Source organism: Electrona antarctica (genome assembly GCF_951216825.1).
Source record: "Electrona antarctica genome assembly, contig: scaffold_72, whole genome shotgun sequence".
NCBI lineage: Eukaryota > Metazoa > Chordata > Actinopteri > Myctophiformes > Myctophidae > Electrona > Electrona antarctica.
Window position 1 is genome coordinate 160553 of NW_027638235.1, and position 19165 is coordinate 179717.

Sequence of the window (19165 nt, forward strand, 5' to 3'; positions counted from 1 at the left end):
GGGAACCAACGGGTGGAAAAGAACTGAACCGGTTCCTATTGGGAACCAACCGGTGGAAAATAACTGAACCGGTTCCCACTGGGAACCAACCGGTGGAAAAGGGGATTGAGAGTGAATAAAAATGGAACCAAATGGACCCTTTGCAGGTCTGTAAGTCTGCGATTGCATTTGTATACACTCCCAGAGTTACATAAGCACTGATAATTCTACAGTGTGGGTCCCAGAGATTACAAAAATAAAAAATAAAAATAAAGCAGCTAATTGGGGTCAGACTGTGGCCTATAATACATATCAAACTGAGGGTCCTCGAAATAAAAACAATAATGTAAATATTGACAGTAATTAATGTATAGTGTGCTGTGTTGCTGTGATCTACGTGTCCGTATTATTATTATTATTATTAATGATATTGTCTTGCTGTAAATTAATAATGTTTTGCTTCGTCTTTTCCCCTCAAATAAAATGTGTATCAAAGGTTTTCCTGCAGGTGGTCGACATTATTTTATCAGCACCAACTATTAGGTGTGTTTAGGTCTGTGGAGTAGGAAACGGCCAGACAGGAGACCTTAGGTCTATTAGTGTGTTTAGGTCTGTGGAGTAGGAAACGGCCAGACAGGAGACCTTAGGTCTATTAGGTGTGTTTAGGTCTGTGGAGTAGGAAACGGCCAGACAGGAGACCTTAGGTCTATTGGTGTGTTTAGGTCTGTGGAGTAGGAAACGGCCAGACAGGAGACCTTAGGTCTATTGGGTGTGTTTAGGTCTGTGGAGTAGGAAACGGCCAGACAGGAGACCTTAGGTCTATTGGTGTGTTTAGGTCTGTGGAGTAGGAAACGGCCAGACAGGAGACCTTAGGTCTATTAGTGTGTTTAGGTCTGTGGAGTAGGAAACGGCCAGACAGGAGACCTTAGGTCTATTAGTGTGTTTAGGTCTGTGGAGTAGGAAACGGCCAGACAGGAGACCTTAGGTCTATTGGGTGTGTTTAGGTCTGTGGAGTAGGAAACGGCCAGACAGGAGACCTTAGGTCTATTAGGTGTGTTTAGGTCTGTGGAGTAGGAAACGGCCAGACAGGAGACCTTAGGTCTATTGGTGTGTTTAGGTTTGTGGAGTAGGAAACGGCCAGACAGGAGACCTTAGGTCTATTGGGTGTGTTTAGGTCTGTGGAGTAGGAAACGGCCAGACAGGAGACCTTAGGTCTATTGGTGTGTTTAGGTCTGTGGAGTAGGAAACGGCCAGACAGGAGACCTTAGGTCTATTGGGTGTGTTTAGGTCTGTGGAGTAGGAAACGGCCAGACAGGAGACCTTAGGTCTATTAGGTGTGTTTAGGTCTGTGGAGTAGGAAACGGCCAGACAGGAGACCTTAGGTCTATTGGTGTGTTTAGGTCTGTGGAGTAGGAAACGGCCAGACAGGAGACCTTAGGTCTATTGGTGTGTTTAGGTCTGTGGAGTAGGAAACGGCCAGACAGGAGACCTTAGGTCTATTGGTGTGTTTAGGTGTGTGGATAGGAAACGGCCAGACAGGAGACCTTAGGTCTATTGGTGTGTTTAGGTCTGTGGAGTAGGAAACGGCCAGACAGGAGACCTTAGGTCTATTGGTGTGTTTAGGTCTGTGGAGTAGGAAACGGCCAGACAGGAGACCTTAGGTCTATTAGGTGTGTTTAGGTCTGTGGAGTAGGAAACGGCCAGACAGGAGACCTTAGGTCTATTAGGTGTGTTTAGGTGTGTGGAGTAGGAAACGGCCAGACAGGAGACCTTAGGTCTATTGGTGTGTTTAGGTCTGTGGAGTAGGAAACGGCCAGACAGGAGACCTTAGGTCTATTAGGTGTGTTTAGGTCTGTGGAGTAGGAAACGGCCAGACAGGAGACCTTAGGTCTATTAGGTGTGTTTAGGTCTGTGGAGTAGGAAACGGCCAGACAGGAGACCTTAGGTCTATTGGTGTGTTTAGGTCTGTGGAGTAGGAAACGGCCAGACAGGAGACCTTAGGTCTATTGGTGTGTTTAGGTCTGTGGAGTAGGAAACGGCCAGACAGGAGACCTTAGGTCTATTGGTGTGTTTAGGTCTGTGGAGTAGGAAACGGCCAGACAGGAGACCTTAGGTCTATTAGGTGTGTTTAGGTCTGTGGAGTAGGAAACGGCCAGACAGGAGACCTTAGGTCTATTGGTGTGTTTAGGTCTGTGGAGTAGGAAACGGCCAGACAGGAGACCTTAGGTCTATTAGGTGTGTTTAGGTCTGTGGAGTAGGAAACGGCCAGACAGGAGACCTTAGGTCAGGCCGGTGAAAAACATACACAATAGTGCTGTTCGCTCAGCCTAAACTACTTTATTTCAATAAAATAGGGCTCTATTGTGTATAGGGCATTATGTTACTTTATATCCTGTAATATTGTTCTATAAAATCATGTGCATATGATATGTATATATTTGTATAATTCGAATTAATTTATGAATTAATAAATAGGATTTGTCCGATGTGGACAAAATTGACTGCACAAACTCAACTTTGAGAAATTAAATGTGAGATTTCTCATGTCTCCCTCTCTCCCTCCCCCTCCCTCTCCCTCTCCCTGTCTCCCTCTCCCTCCCTCTCCCTCTCTCCCTCCCCCTCTCTCCCTCCCTCTCCCTCTCCCTCTCTCCCTCTCCCTCTCAGTCTCCCTCTCTCCCTCCCTCTCCCTCCCTCTCTCCCTCTCCCTCTCAGTCTCCCTCTCTCCCTCCCTCTCCCTCCCTCTCTCCCTCTCCCTCTCAGTCTCCCTCTCTCCCTCCCTCTCCCTCCCTCTCCCTCTCAGTCTCCCTCTCTCCCTCCCTCTCCCTCCCTCTCTCCCTCTCCCTCTCAGTCTCCCTCTCTCCCTCCCTCTCTCCCCCTCTCTCCCTCTCCCTCTCTCTCGTATACACATAATTACACACATTAAAACTGAGCATATTTCTGTGCAATGTGTCATATGGTGGCCTGAACCTATACAGTATAGGTTGATGTTTGTTATTCACATGCATTTTAACACCATTAAGTCTACATAACATATTAATCATTTTTTCTGAGAATGTGCATGGAAAATATCCCTCATGCGTCATGACATGTTCATTATACAGTTGATAGACCTGTCATAATTTCATGTTAATTATTTCAGGTAAAAATATTTTTTCTCATAATTACCATATTTATACACATTTGTATTCATCCAGATGATTTAATCTGTTGAAAATAGTGGAAATATGGAAACCATGTTGTGAGCTTGTAGATCTGCTATGTCAGCATTTTATTTAATTTTATAGAAAGTATAACATTACTATACAGGCCTATTTTGGCCATAGCATATTATATTGATAGATTCTATTGCACCAGTCATTACTTGCGCAAGCAGAGCACGCAAGTACTAGTTTCGCCCGACGATGCGTATGCACCGTCCCAGGACGATGCGTATGCACCGTCCCAGGACGATGCGTATGCACCGTCCCAGGACGATGCGTATGCACCGTCCCAGGACGATGCGTATGCACCGTCCCAGGACGATGCGTATGCACCGTCCCAGGACGATGCGTATGCACCGTCCCAGGACGATGCGTGTGCACCGTCCCAGGACGATGCGTATGCACCGTCCCAGGACGATGCGTGTGCACCGTCCCAGGACGATGCGTATGCACCGTCCCAGGACGATGCGTATGCACCGTCCCAGGACGATGCGTGTGCACCGTCCCAGCAAATGACGTAATGACTACTTGTGCCTGATACGGCAGTGGTGCCAGACTACATACATGTATACAAAGGAGCATTACCTCTAATCCTCCCGACACTAAAACATATCGGCATTAAGTCACCATCGAAAACCAATTACACCCTGGCATTGGGACCTTTAATCCACATCTTTATTACGTCATCATTGAGAGCTAGTCATCATTGAGAGCTAGCATATGACGCCAGTTATACCCCGACATCATATGCTGGGACGGTGCATACGCATCAAAAGTAACCACAGTATACCGCTAATCAACTTACATATACATAGAGGCATTTCCTTTAATCCACCCGACACTGATCGAGATATACGTCACCATCGAAGGCATTGGGTCCTTTAATCCACATCTTTATTACGATATACTTCATAATACTACTTTTTTACGTGCAAAAAGTAGGTACGTAGCAAATACCTAAACCTAATAATTCAATATTTCAATCGTTCTTTCAAAGAGAAGCTGAGATTTGACAGTTTGTAGCGGTCGACAGTTCATGCAGTCACTTCTGTCTATGTACGTCATCTGCCATGGACTGACGACCATATATGGAGCAGTCACGAGGCGTGACGGATGGACGGACGGATGGACTGACTGACTCAGTCATATACAGTTTACTGACTGACTCAGTCATATACAGTTTACTGACTGACTCAGTCATATACAGTTTACTGACTGACTCAGTCATATACAGTTTACTGACTGACTCAGTCATATACAGTTTACTGACTGACTCAGTCATATACAGTTTACTGACTGACTCAGTTATATACAGTTTACTGACTGACTCAGTCATATACAGTTTACTTTACAGCAATTTAAAAAAAAAATCCCAGCCACAACAATAATGACAAAATGTGTTTATTATGCATTGTGCTATTTCTGCTGGGGTTGGAGACAGTGGGTGGAGAACATTGATCACTGGGGTTGGAGACAGTGGGTGGAGAACATTGATCACTGGGGTTGGAGACAGTGGGTGGAGAACATTGATCACTGGGGTTGGAGACAGTGGGTGGAGAACATTGATCACTGGGGTTGGAGACAGTGGGTGGAGAACATTGATCACTGGGGTTGGAGACAGTGGGTGGAGAACATTGATCACTGGGGTTGGAGACAGTGGGTGGAGAACATTGATCACTGGGGTTGGAGACAGTGGGTGGAGAACATTGATCACTGGGGTTGGAGACAGTGGGTGGAGAACATTGATCACTGGGGTTGGAGACAGTGGGTGGAGAACATTGATCACTGGGGTTGGAGACAGTGGGTGGAGAACATTGATCACTGGGGTTGGAGACAGTGGGTGGAGAACATTGATCACTGGGGTTGGAGACAGTGGGTGGAGAACATTGATCACTGTGCTGGGGTTGGAGACAGTGGGTGGAGAACATTGATCACTTAAGTTGATTCTACACCTGACTTACTAACTTATATACAATGATCGATTATACACAAAAAAAAAATAAGAAAATCCACAATGAGAATGCCCATGTTGCACTTTTACGACGATCCCTAAAGTCCAGCAGGCCGAAACGTGCACACACACTGCATGTTGCAACATACCACCAGGAACGTGCACACACTGCACACATAGACATCAAAGGGGGCTTCAGCCCCTGCCCTTTTACCCGTCTGTAAAACAACTGCCCTTTTACCCATCTGTAAAACAACTGCCCTTTTACCCGTCTGTAAAACAACTGCCCTTTTACCCGTCTGTAAAACGACTGCCCTTTTACCCGTCTGTAAAACGACTGCCCTTTTACCCGTCTGTAAAACAACTGCCCTTCTACCAGTCTGTAAAACAACTGCCCTTTTACCCCGTCTGTAAAACAACTGCCCTTTTACCCGTCTGTAAAACAACTGCCCTTTTACCCGTCTGTAAAACAACTGCCCTTTTACCCGTCTGTAAAACAACTGCCCTTTTACCCGTCTGTAAAACAACTGCCCTTTACCCCGTCTGTAAAACAACAGCCCTTTTACCCGTCTGTAAAACAACTGCCCTTTTACCCGTCTGTAAAACAACTGCCCTTTTACCCGTCTGTAAAACAACTGCCCTTTTACCCGTCTGTAAAACAACTGCCCTTTTACCCGTCTGTAAAACAACTGCCCCTTTTACCCGTCTGTAAAACTGCCCCTTTTACCCGTCTGTAAAACAACTGCCCCTTTTACCCGTCTGTAAAACAACTGCCCTTTTACCCGTCTGTAAAACAACTGCCCTTTTACCCGTCTGTAAAACAACTGCCCTTTTACCCGTCTGTAAAACAACTACCCTTTTACCCGTCTGTAAAACAACTGCCCTTTTACCCGTCTGTAAAACAACTACCCTTTTACACGTCTGTAAAACAACTGCCCTTTTACCCGTCTGTAAAACGACTGCCCTTTTACTCGTCTGTAAAACAACTGCCCTTTTACCCGTCTGTAAAACAACTGCCCTTCTACCCGTCTGTAAAACAACTGCCCTCTTACTCGTCTGTAAAACAACTGCCCTTTTACCCGTCTGTAAAACAACTGCCCTTTTACCCGTCTGTAAAACAACTGCCCTTTTACCCGTCTGTAAAACAACTGCCCTTTTACCCGTCTGTAAAACAACTGCCCTTTTACCCGTCTGTAAAACAACTGCCCTTCTACCCGTCTGTAAAACAACTGCCCTCTTACTCGTCTGTAAAACAACTGCCCTTTTACCCGTCTGTAAAACAACTGCCCTTTTACCCGTCTGTAAAACAACTGCCCTTTTACCCGTCTGTAAAACAACTGCCCTTTTCCCCGTCTGTAAAACGACTGCCCTTTTACCCGTCTGTAAAACGACTGCCCTTTTACCCGTCTGTAAAACAACTGCCCTTTTACCCGTCTGTAAAACAACTGCCCTTTTACCCGTCTGTAAAACAACTGCCCTTTTACCCGTCTGTAAAACAACTGCCCTTTTACCCCGTCTGTAAAACAACTGCCCTTTTACCCGTCTGTAAAACGACTGCCCTTTTACCCGTCTGTAAAACAACTGCCCTTTTACCCGTCTGTAAAACAACTGCCCTTTACCCCGTCTGTAAAACAACAGCCCTTTTACCCGTCTGTAAAACAACTGCCCTTTTACCCGTCTGTAAAACAACTGCCCTTTTACCCGTCTGTAAAACAACTGCCCTTTTACCCGTCTGTAAAACAACTGCCCCTTTTACCCGTCTGTAAAACTGCCCCTTTTACCCGTCTGTAAAACAACTGCCCCTTTTACCCGTCTGTAAAACAACTGCCCTTTTACCCGTCTGTAAAACAACTGCCCTTTTACCCGTCTGTAAAACAACTGCCCTTTTACCCGTCTGTAAAACAACTACCCTTTTACCCGTCTGTAAAACAACTGCCCTTTTACCCGTCTGTAAAACAACTACCCTTTTACACGTCTGTAAAACAACTGCCCTTTTACCCGTCTGTAAAACGACTGCCCTTTTACTCGTCTGTAAAACAACTGCCCTTTTACCCGTCTGTAAAACAACTGCCCTTCTACCCGTCTGTAAAACAACTGCCCTCTTACTCGTCTGTAAAACAACTGCCCTTTTACCCGTCTGTAAAACAACTGCCCTTTTACCCGTCTGTAAAACAACTGCCCTTTTACCCGTCTGTAAAACAACTGCCCTTTTACCCGTCTGTAAAACAACTGCCCTTTTACCCGTCTGTAAAACAACTGCCCTCTTACTCGTCTGTAAAACAACTGCCCTTTTACCCGTCTGTAAAACAACTGCCCTTTTACCCGTCTGTAAAACAACTGCCCTTTTCCCCGTCTGTAAAACGACTGCCCTTTTACCCGTCTGTAAAACGACTGCCCTTTTACCCGTCTGTAAAACAACTGCCCTTTTACCCGTCTGTAAAACAACTGCCCTTTTACCCGTCTGTAAAACAACTGCCCTTTTACCCGTCTGTAAAACAACTGCCCTTTTACCCCGTCTGTAAAACAACTGCCCTTTTACCCGTCTGTAAAACAACTGCCCTTTTACCCGTCTGTAAAACAACTACCCGTCTGTAAAACGACTGCCCTTTTACCCATCTGTAAAACAACTGCCCTTTTACCCGTCTGTAAAACAACTGCCCTTTTACCCGTCTGTAAAACGACTGCCCTTTTACCCGTCTGTAAAACAACTACCCGTCTGTAAAACAACTGCCCTTTTACCCGTCTGTAAAACGACTGCCCTTTTACCCGTCTGTAAAACAACTACCCGTCTGTAAAACAACTGCCCTTTTACCCGTCTGTAAAACAACTACCCGTCTGTAAAACAACTGCCCTTTTACCCGTCTGTAAAACAACTCTCCAGACCAACGAATGCAGCATTTACTACATGGTGAAAGAAATGCAAAGGCCCTCCTCTCCTTTCCATTCTTTTTTCCCCCCTTAGTCTCCTGAATTTGGAATGCAGCATTTGTTTATAAATCCATGTCGTTACACACACCGTATCTCCCGCTAAAGATAATAGCTGATGTACAAGCTGTCAACGCGTCGCACTGCGAGCTTGTAGATCAGCTATTTTAGCTGTTTTTTGTCTCAAAAGTGCTCCTCTGGGGGGATTTCAGCCCCTGCCCTCTAACACTCTTCACGTGCCTGAACAGGCCAGTCCACACGCTGCATACCTCACATCGCTGCTTGGTGAGTCAGAGTCAGGACGGACAAGGAATGCTGTTTATCTAAACTCCAGCCAGTCATTAGGCTGTGTTTCTGTGAACCCCATTCAGGACGGGAACCCCTTTTGGTGTTTGAAGCATTATGTTTACTTTAGTTTACTTTAGCTATTGAAAAATAGCAGATCTACAAGCTCATAGCGCGGCACCGAGTGCCGCGCTATGAGCTTGTATAGGTCTGCTATTTATTGAAAAATCGTGAAAATGTGCCGCGAATCTTTGAATATAATATTATTTCAGAGTGAAATTTTTAACTAAAATCATTGCTTCTGGGGGGTTCCTGGAACTACATGTTTTCAGATGGGGGTCGGCAGCCAATTATATATTCTCGGGGGTCCTTGACATGAAAATGTTTGAGAACGACTTCTACAAACATGAGGGTTTTTCAGAAAACTGTCATGATTTAGAAGTTATTTGTAGAATCGTCCTCAGGTCTAAATGGGTTCACAAGAGTCTGCATGACATTAATCTTTTGTCCTGAATTAAATGACATTAAATAAGATTCATAGGGGCGGCATATCATATTCACCTTCATTTGATAGATTCATAGGGGCGGCATATCATATTCACCTTCATTTGTAACTTTTGAGACATCCTGTACTGCTATTGAGTGACTCTGTTTCCTTCCTCACCACCGCGGTACCTCGACAGGCTGCAGGGCGTCGACAGATCCCTGGATTACTGAGTTCCTGAGCATTTTAAAACCTCACCAACATTCGGCACACAGCAGTCCAATAGAATGTCATTCTTTTGCCTGATAATAACGGCAGTAATTGCTCTCGTTCTTCTGCCGGAGTCGGGAGCGTCAACGGTCGGCGTCAGAGAGGATCATCATTGCAACACCGTCGCTGTTCAAATGAGTGAGGTGGATTTTGACCGAGCTGGAGAAATGTGCAGAGATTCTCATCAGGGCCGCTTGGCGTCTTTTGAGTCCGAGGAGTCAGAGAGGAGTGTCTTGGACAGACTGCTGGAGGAGGACGGTGGTTCCACTGCCGGGGGACACTTCTGGATCGGGCTGCGGTTACCCCAGGGACGCTGCAGCGACCTGTCCCACCCGCTGCGGGGGTACGAGTGGACCGGCGGCCCGGCGGCGGCGGCGGGGGGCAGCGGTGCCGCCTATACTCCCTCCTCGAGCAAGTGGAAAGAAAACGCTGCAGGTCTTTGCTCTGCGGCGGCGTCTTGTGTCTCTGTTTCAACAAACGATCACACGTGGACGGAGAGGCCCTGTTCGGACAAGACCGACGGGTTCTTGTGTGTAAAATGCCAGGATGCCCGGGTTGTTGTGGGCAAATTGCCCTGGCATTTTGCCCACAACAACCCATCGGGGTTGAGGGCCCCTAGGAGCCCATCGGGGTTGAGGGCCCCTAGGAGCCCATCGGGGTTGAGGGCCCCTAGGAGCCGGAGAGATGCACCACATGTGTCAGATGAGCGCAGCAGTGTGACGATGCAGAGCCTCAACCAGCGCTGCTCAGACGGTCCTTGTGAACACACGTGCACGGACGTGCGAGGAGGCTACGCGTGCTCCTGTTACGACGGCTACGCCCCCCTCAGCCAGGACCCTCACCGCTGCAGCCTCAGCCTGCTCTGCCACGCGGAGAGATGTCCCATCACCGTCGACCGCTTCACGGGAGACCGCCACTGTCCCGACGGCTTCGTGGAGAGCGACGACTTCTGCCTCGACATCGACGAATGCGTCGACGGCAACGAGTGCGATCAGTCCTGCGTCAACAGTTTCGGGAGTTTTACGTGTTACTGCGAGGACGGTTACGTCCTCGAAGACGGAGTTAAATGCGTCAAGGTTCAGCAGAGCGACCTCGTCGTGTCCGTGGCGGCGAGCATCAGCCCGCGCACGGTGTCCTCCTCCTCGGAGGCCAGCGGTGGCGGTTTGGTGTGGCTGTGGGTGGTCATCGCTGTGGCGCTGACGGCGGTCTTATCGATGCTCGTGTATTGGCTCGTTAAAGGTCGCCGGCAGAGATCAGCGTCACCGAGCCTCGATCAAAGCCTCGATCAGAGGCGCGTTGTCGTCAGTGTGCAAAATATCAGCTGCTAACACATCGTGTTAGAGAGGCCGTTAAGAGGGCACTTTTGGACAAAAAAAATTTGCGAAAATAGCAGATCTACAAGCTCTCAACGCGTCGCGCTGCGACGCGTTGAGAGCTTGTAGATCAGCTATTTTTGGGGCGCAACCCAGCACTCTTTAGCTATAGTGGAGATGCAGGTGTAACGACATGGATTTCTAAACAAATTTGTTCAACGCAAAATACTACGTTCAAGTTCAGGAGACTGAACGCTGCCTTCCTTCCGGCATGGCATGGAAAGGAGAGGAGTGGCATTTGCATCTCTTTCACCGTGTAGAAAAAAGTAAACACTACAAATATTACAATTTGAGTGGAGCTCATATCATAATACAGGGAGCTGACCTGTCCTGACATATGTTCATCTGACCTCATCAAACCCTGTACACTCAAGACATGCTCCTTATATGGCCAGTACATAATTAATTCCATGTTGATCTGACCCCTCTCGCCCCTTAGGCGAGAGGGGTCGTGGTTTAAAACCTTTAAGCATCTTAAATCTTATCTAATCTTTAACCCATTCTGGACGGGAACCCCTTTTGGTGTTTTAAGCATTATAGGTTATGCTTTAGCTATTGAAAAATAGTAGATCTACAAGCTCATAGCGCGGCACCGAGTGCCGTACGTGCTATGAGCTTGTGGGTCTGCTGTTTTTGAAAAATCGTGAAAATGTGCCTCAAATCATTGAATATATATTCATTCATTGTGAAAGTTTGTAACTCAAATCTTTGCTTCTGGGGAGGGGGGGGGGGGGGGTCCCTGGAACTACATATTTTCAGATGGGGGTCGGCGACCAAATACATATAATTCTGAGGGTCCTTGACATGAAATATTGAGCACCACTGATACAGAAACATGAGGTGTTTCAGAAAACTGTTGTTGTAGTTAAGAGGATTAAGACTTTTGTTTTTTTTAGAATATTTTCTCAGGTCTAAATGGTTATCCTAATTTTAAAGATTAGGCATTATCCTAATCTTAAAGATTCTAATCTTAAAGATTAGGATATCCTAATCTTAAAGATTAGGATATTCTAATCTTAAAGATTCTAATCTTTAAGATTAGGATATCCTAATCTTAAAGATTAGGATATTCTAATCTTAAAGATTCTAATCTTAAAGATTAGGCATTATCCTAATCTTAAAGATTAGGCATTATCCTAATCTTAAAGATTCTAATCTTAAAGATTAGGACAACCCCAAACTGTGTAAAACGTGTTTGCTAACACTACTACTACTGTCTGTATGACACACATATTGTTTAATGTTGCATTATTGTTCATCTCTCTATTGTTGTTCTCACTCCAGTCCATTATTGTTCATCTCTCTATTGTTGTTCTCACTCCAGTCCATTATTGTTCATCTCTCTATTGTTGTTCTCACTCCAGTCCAAGGAGACACTTTTTTCTAATTTTGTATCAAATTAAATAAAACCTTTTTTTTCCACATGGACATCCAGTACAGGACTGATGATTAGTACAACTATAGTGAAGCTACTGTAGAGCTGTCTGCCTCTGCTCTGTTGACAACGTACTCTACCTCAGGGGTGGGCAACTTTGACGATGGAGAGGGGCCACTATAGGTCCACACTCACTCCAGAGGGCCACTATAGGTCCACACTCACTCCAGAGGGCCGCTATAGGTCCACACTCACTCCAGAGGGCCGCTATAGGTCCACACTCACTCCAGAGGGCCACTATAGGTCCACACTCACTCCAGAGGGCCGCTATAGTTCCACACTCACTCCAGAGGGCCGCTATAGGTCCACACTCATTCCAGAGGGCCGCTATAGTTTCACACTCACTCCAGAGGGCCGCTATAGGTCCACACTTACTCCAGAGGGCCACCATAGGTCCACACTCACTCCAGAGGGCCGCTATAGGTCCACACTCACTCCAGAGGGCCACCATAGGTCCACACTCACTCCAGAGGGCCACTATAGGTCCACACTCACTCCAGAGGGACCCTATATTTCCACACTCACTCCAGAGGGCCACCATAGGTCCACACTCACTCCAGAGGGCCACCATAGGTCCACACTCACTCCAGAGGGCCACCATAGGTCCACACTCACTCCAGAGGGCCACTATAGGTCCACACTCACTCCAGAGGGCCACCATAGGTCCACACTCACTCCAGAGGGCCACCATAGGTCCACACTCACTCCAGAGGGCCACCATAGGTCCACACTCACTCCAGAGGGCCACCATAGGTCCACACTCACTCCAGAGGGCCACCATAGGTCCACACTCACTCCAGAGGGCCACTATAGGTCCACACTCACTCCAGAGGGCCACCATAGGTCCACACTCACTCCAGAGGGCCACCATAGGTCCACGCTCACTCCAGAGGGCCACTATAGGTCCACACTCACTCCAGAGGGCCACCATAGGTCCACACTCACTCCAGAGGGCCGCTATAGGTCCACACTCACTCCAGAGGGCCACCATAGGTCCACACTCACTCCAGAGGGCCACTATAGGTCCACACTCACTCCAGAGGGCCACCATAGGTCCACACTCACTCCAGAGGGCCACCATAGGTCCACACTCACTCCAGAGGGCCACTATAGGTCCACACTCACTCCAGAGGGCCACCATAGGTCCACACTCACTCCAGAGGGCCGCTATAGGTCCACACTCACTCCAGAGGGCCACCATAGGTCCACACTCACTCCAGAGGGCCACTATAGTTCCACGGGGCCACTATAGTTCCACACTCACTCCAGAGGGCCACTATAGTTCCACGCTCACTCCAGAGGGCCACTATAGTTCCACACTCACTCCAGAGGGCCACTATAGTTCCACGCTCACTCCAGAGGGCCACTATAGTTCCACGCTCACTCCAGAGTGCCACTATAGTTCCACACTCACTCCAGAGGGACCCTATATTTCCACACTCACTCCAGAGGGACCCTATATTTCCACACTCACTCCAGAGGGACCCTATATTTCCACACTCACTCCAGAGGGACCCTATATTTCCACACTCACTCCAGAGGGACCCTATATTTCCACACTCACTCCAGAGGGCCACCATAGGTCCACACTCACTCCAGAGGGCCACTATAGGTCCACACTCACTCCAGAGGGCCACCATAGGTCCACACTCACTCCAGAGGGCCACCATAGGTCCACACTCACTCCAGAGGGCCACTATAGGTCCACACTCACTCCAGAGGGCCACCATAGGTCCACACTCACTCCAGAGGGCCGCTATAGGTCCACACTCACTCCAGAGGGCCACCATAGGTCCACACTCACTCCAGAGGGCCACTATAGTTCCACGGGGCCACTATAGTTCCACACTCACTCCAGAGGGCCACTATAGTTCCACGCTCACTCCAGAGGGCCACTATAGTTCCACACTCACTCCAGAGGGCCACTATAGTTCCACGCTCACTCCAGAGGGCCACTATAGTTCCACGCTCACTCCAGAGGGCCACTATAGTTCCACACTCACTCCAGAGGGACCCTATATTTCCACACTCACTCCAGAGGGACCCTATATTTCCACACTCACTCCAGAGGGACCCTATATTTCCACACTCACTCCAGAGGGACCCTATATTTCCACACTCACTCCAGAGGGACCCTATATTTCCACACTCACTCCAGAGGGACCCTATATTTCCACACTCACTCCAGAGGGCCGCTATAGTTCCACACTCACTCCAGAGGGCCACTATAGTTCCACGCTCACTCCAGAGGGCCGCTATAGTTCCACACTCACTCCAGAGGGCCACTATAGTTACACACTCACTCCAGAGGGACCCTATATTTCCACACTCACTCCAGAGGGACCCTATATTTCCACACTCACTCCAGAGGGACCCTATAGTTCCACACTCACTCCAGAGGGACCCTATATAGTTCCACACTCACTCCAGAGGGACCCTATATTTCCACACTCACTCAAGAGAGCCACATTACATATTACTCGCCTATAATGAAAAGGCAGAAAATCTAAAATAAACCTTTTTCATATTAACACAGTTTGAATGTTGAAGAAGGTTTTCATTCCAACAGATTATTGATTTGGGCAAATGGTCAAAGTAGGCTAGCCAGCTCTAGGTGTTGAAATGTTGTGAACATTCAAAGGGGATTTTCTCAGCTTTGGGTAAAACGGCACAATCATTTTAAAATGGTCATATATCCTTCAATTTTTTTCCAATTTAATTGAATGATACATCATATGAAAGCTTACATTCTGTACTTTAATAATCTGTAAAAAACTGAAAAATTACTCTGGTCGAGATGAGGGCCTATTTGCCAGACCCGGTCACATATTTGAATTGAAATCTTGATTTCTTTTTTTGTTCCATTTTTTAATTGGAATCCTGAAAAAGTAACATTTTTATTTCATTGCAAATGCATTTAGTTAGTTATGTTAACTTTATGAACTAAATACATTGGACATAGAAAAAGACAATATTTTGATTCTAGTAATTTGCTGAAATCCATAATCTATCAATGTTCAGATATTAACCTGAGGGCCGCATTTTTTTTAAGCGCTTTTCCAAGTGCTCAAAGCTCTTTACAACGGTTAATTCATTCATACATTGGGAGGTGAAGGTTAATTCATTCATACATTGGGAGGTGAAGGTTCATGCATTCATACATTGGGAGGTGAAGGTTCATGCATTCATACATTGGGAGGTGAAGGTTAATTCATGTGGCCCCCGGGGGCCGCATGTGGCCCCCGGGGGCCGCCAGTTGCCCATGTATGCTAGGCTAGTCATATACAGACGTATAGTTTATATTGTATCAACACACTATATCATACAGATTTAGTTTAATATGCAAAGGAGGATAATTAAGTCAATGTTTAGAAATAACCTGTAAGTCGATGATTCTGAAGAAGGGGGTATTTCTAAACAACAACAAAAACGTATTCAGTAAGTGTTCAAACCTGTTCAAATGCTACAGGGTAAAGTAGAGCCAACGTGACAAAGGGTTAGAAGAAAGTTTCCTTTCACCAGAAATAAAAGTTAACAGGCTACAATAAAGATACATTATTTACATGCAGAGTAAACTGAAAATGTACCTTGAAAAATGATATTGAAAATACCCAATATACCCAATACTTACTAATTGTAGCAGACACATTATTTTTTTAAAGAAAACCAAAACCAGTGTTGATTTCGTCGACTAAAACTAAGACGAAAAATGTTCGTCGACTTAAAACTTTTTTCACTGACGAAAGCTAATTGGAAACTAAATGAAAACTAAGACAACGTTGGCAACAAATAAAAACTAGAATAAAATGTTAGGAAGGGACTAGTGGACAAGAGATCCACTATAAGTCATTTTACACTTGGTTGTGTTCTGAAAATAGCCGATCTACAAGCTCACAACGCGTCGCGCTGCGACGCGTTGTGAGCTTGTAGATCGGCTATTTTCAGCAAGTGCAAAATCAGTCATTACGACGGCATCAAGGCCCGCCAAAACACATTTTAGTCGACTAAATCAACTGTCGTTTTTGTCGACTAAAATCTTATATTTAGTGGACTAAAACTGGACTAACATTCCAGGTGACTAAAACTAAATGAAAACTATTCAAGAGACAATGACTAAAACTAAAATCTAAATTTGCTGCAAAAACACTGACCAAAACAAACAAACAAACAAACATGTTATCTTTGGCATGATGGCTGTAATAGAGAGGCTACACATCATCATAGCATGATGGCTGTAATAGAGAGGCTACACATCATCATCATGATGGCTGTAATAGAGAGGCTACACATCATCATAGCATGATGGCTGTAATAGAGAGGCTACACATCATCATAGCATGATGGCTGTAATAGAGAGGCTACACATCATCATCATGATGGCTGTAATAGAGAGGCTACACATCATCATAGCATGATGGCTGTAATAGAGAGGCTACACATCATCATAGCATGATGGCTGTAATAGAGAGGCTACACATCATCATGATGGCTGTAATAGAGAGGCTACACATCATCATAGCATGATGGCTGTAATAGAGAGGCTACACATCATCATAGCATGATGGCTGTAATAGAGAGGCTACACATCATCATAGCATGATGGCTGTAATAGAGAGGCTACACATCATCATAGCATGATGGCTGTAATAGAGAGGCTACACATCATCATAGCATGATGGCTGTAATAGAGAGGCTACACATCATCATAGCATGATGGCTGTAATAGAGAGGCTACACATCATCATAGCATGATTGCTGTAATAGAGAGGCTACACATCATCATGGTGGCTGTAATAGAGAGGCTACACATCATCATCATGATGGCTGTAATAGAGAGGCTACACATCATCATGATGGCTGTAATAGAGAGGCTACACATCATGATGGCTGTAATAGAGAGGCTACACATCATCATGATGGCTGTAATAGAGAGGCTACACATCATCATGATGGCTGTAATAGAGAGGCTACACATCATCATGATGGCTGTAATAGAGAGGCTACACATCATCATAGCATGATGGCTGTAATAGAGAGGCTACACATCATCATGATGGCTTAATAGAGAGGCTACACATCATCAGCACATTGTAAACAATCTAAATACAATTAGATGTTTTAAAGCTGCACTCAATAACGTTTTTGTTTGAATGAAACATTATTTTAATCAATCTAATGTGGTTGCATGGAGGGGGGTCTCCCTACTATGGTCTGGTAGGACACCTAGTGGTGCATAGGAGGTACTGCCTGGAGTTCAACACTGATCAGGCTTTGCCTCTCAGGCTTCGTACACACCTACACAACAAATGTGCGGTCCGTGTGCGATGTCTGATTGTCTTTTTGATTGCTGCTCCAATTAATTTTAAATGGGAGTCACATGGTTTGACCAAACATGTGTTTGATGAGGGGGGAGCAATCAGCAATCAGCAATCAAACACAAAATGTTTGATCAAACCATGTGACTCCCATTGGAAAAGCATTGTGGTGGCCCAAAAAAAAACAAAAAAACGACCAAACATTGCTTGATTGGTGTTTGAGACGTGTGAACTAGGCCTCAGACAAACCAGTCACCAGAAGAAAGGACGGGTGTTTTTGATGAATCTATCATGGTTCAAATGAAGAAAGGACAGGTGTTTTTGATGAATCTATCATGGTTCAAATGGAGTTTGAAGTTACAATGGGTTTGAAATCAGTTCAATTACTTGACTTGGCAATTTGAGTGTTAAAAAGCTCTATATTGTGACAGTAGGCTACTCATTGAGTGTTAAAAAGCTCTATATTGTGACAGTAGGATACTCATTGAGTGTTAAAAGCACTATATTGTGACAGTAGGCTACTCATTGAGTGTTAAAAGCACTATATTGTGACAGTAGGCTACTCATTGAGTGTTAAAAGCTCTATATTGTGACAGTAGGCTACTCATTGAGTGTTAAAAGCACTATATTGTGACAGTAGGCTACTCATTGAGTGTTAAAAGCACTATATTGTGACAGTAGGCTACTCATTGAGTGTTAAAAGCACTATATTGTGACAGTAGGCTACTCATTGAGTGTTAAAAAGCACTATATTGTGAAAGTAGGCTACTCATTGAGTGTTAAAAGCACTATATTGTGACAGTAGGCTACTCATTGAGTGTTAAAAGCACTATATTGTGACAGTAGGCTACTCATTGAGTGTTAAAAGCACTATATTGTGACAGTAGGCTACTCATTGAGTGTTAAAAGCTCTATATTGTGACAGTAGGCTACTCATTGAGTGTTAAAAGCTCTATATTGTGACAGTAGGCTACTCATTGAGTGTTAAAAGCACTATATTGTGACAGTAGGCTACTCATTGAGTGTTAAAAGCTCTATATTGTGGACAGTAGGCTACTCATTGAGTGTTAAAAGCTCTATATTGTGACAGTAGGCTACTCATTGAGTGTTAAAAGCTCTATATTGTGACAGTAGGCTACTCATTGAGTGTTAAAAGCACTATATTGTGACAGTAGGCTACTCATTGAGTGTTAAAAGCTCTATATTGTGACAGTAGGCTACTCATTGAGTGTTAAAAAGCACTATATTGTGACAGTAGGCTACTCATTGTGTTAAAAGCACTATATTGTGACAGTAGGCTACTCATTGAGTGTTAAAAGCTCTATATTGTGACAGTAGGCTACTCATTGAGTGTTAAAAAGCACTATATTGTGACAGTAGGCTACTCATTGTGTTAAAAAGCACTATATTGTGACAGTAGGCTACTCATTGAGTGTTAAAAAGCACTATATTGTGACAGTAGGCTACTCATTGAGTGTTAAAAGCTCTATATTGTGACAGTAAGCTACTCATTGAGTGTTAAAAAGCTCTATATTGTGACAGTAGGCTACTCATTGAGTGTTAAAAGCACTATATTGTGACAGTAGGCTACTCATTGAGTGTTAAAAGCTCTATATTGTGACAGTAGGCTACTCATTGAGTGTTAAAAAGCTCTATATTGTGACAGTAGGCTACTCATTGAGTGTTAAAAAGCACTATATTGTGACAGTAGGCTACTCATTGTGTTAAAAAGCACTATATTGTGACAGTAGGCTACTCATTGAGTGTTAAAAGCACTATATTGTGACAGTAGGCTACTCATTGAGTGTTAAAAGCACTATATTGTGACAGTAGGCTACTCATTGAGTGTTTAAAAGCACTATATTGTGACAGTAGGCTACTCATTGAGTGTTAAAAGCACTATATTGTGACAGTAGGCTACTCATTGAGTGTTAAAAGCACTATATTG

The 19165-nt window shown here is 45.1% G+C and overlaps 1 protein-coding gene across 1 annotated transcript; it reads left to right on the forward strand.

Moving 5' to 3' along the window:
* Positions 1–9760: 9760 nt before the first annotated feature.
* Positions 9761–10422, forward strand: LOC306918258 (thrombomodulin-like; the record flags this gene model as incomplete). Its single annotated transcript, XM_079531131.1, has 1 exon — positions 9761–10422. The coding sequence occupies exon 1, from the start codon at positions 9817–9819 to the stop codon at positions 10420–10422; it is 606 nt and encodes a 201-aa protein (XP_079387257.1). The 5' UTR covers positions 9761–9816.
* Positions 10423–19165: the final 8743 nt, after the last annotated feature.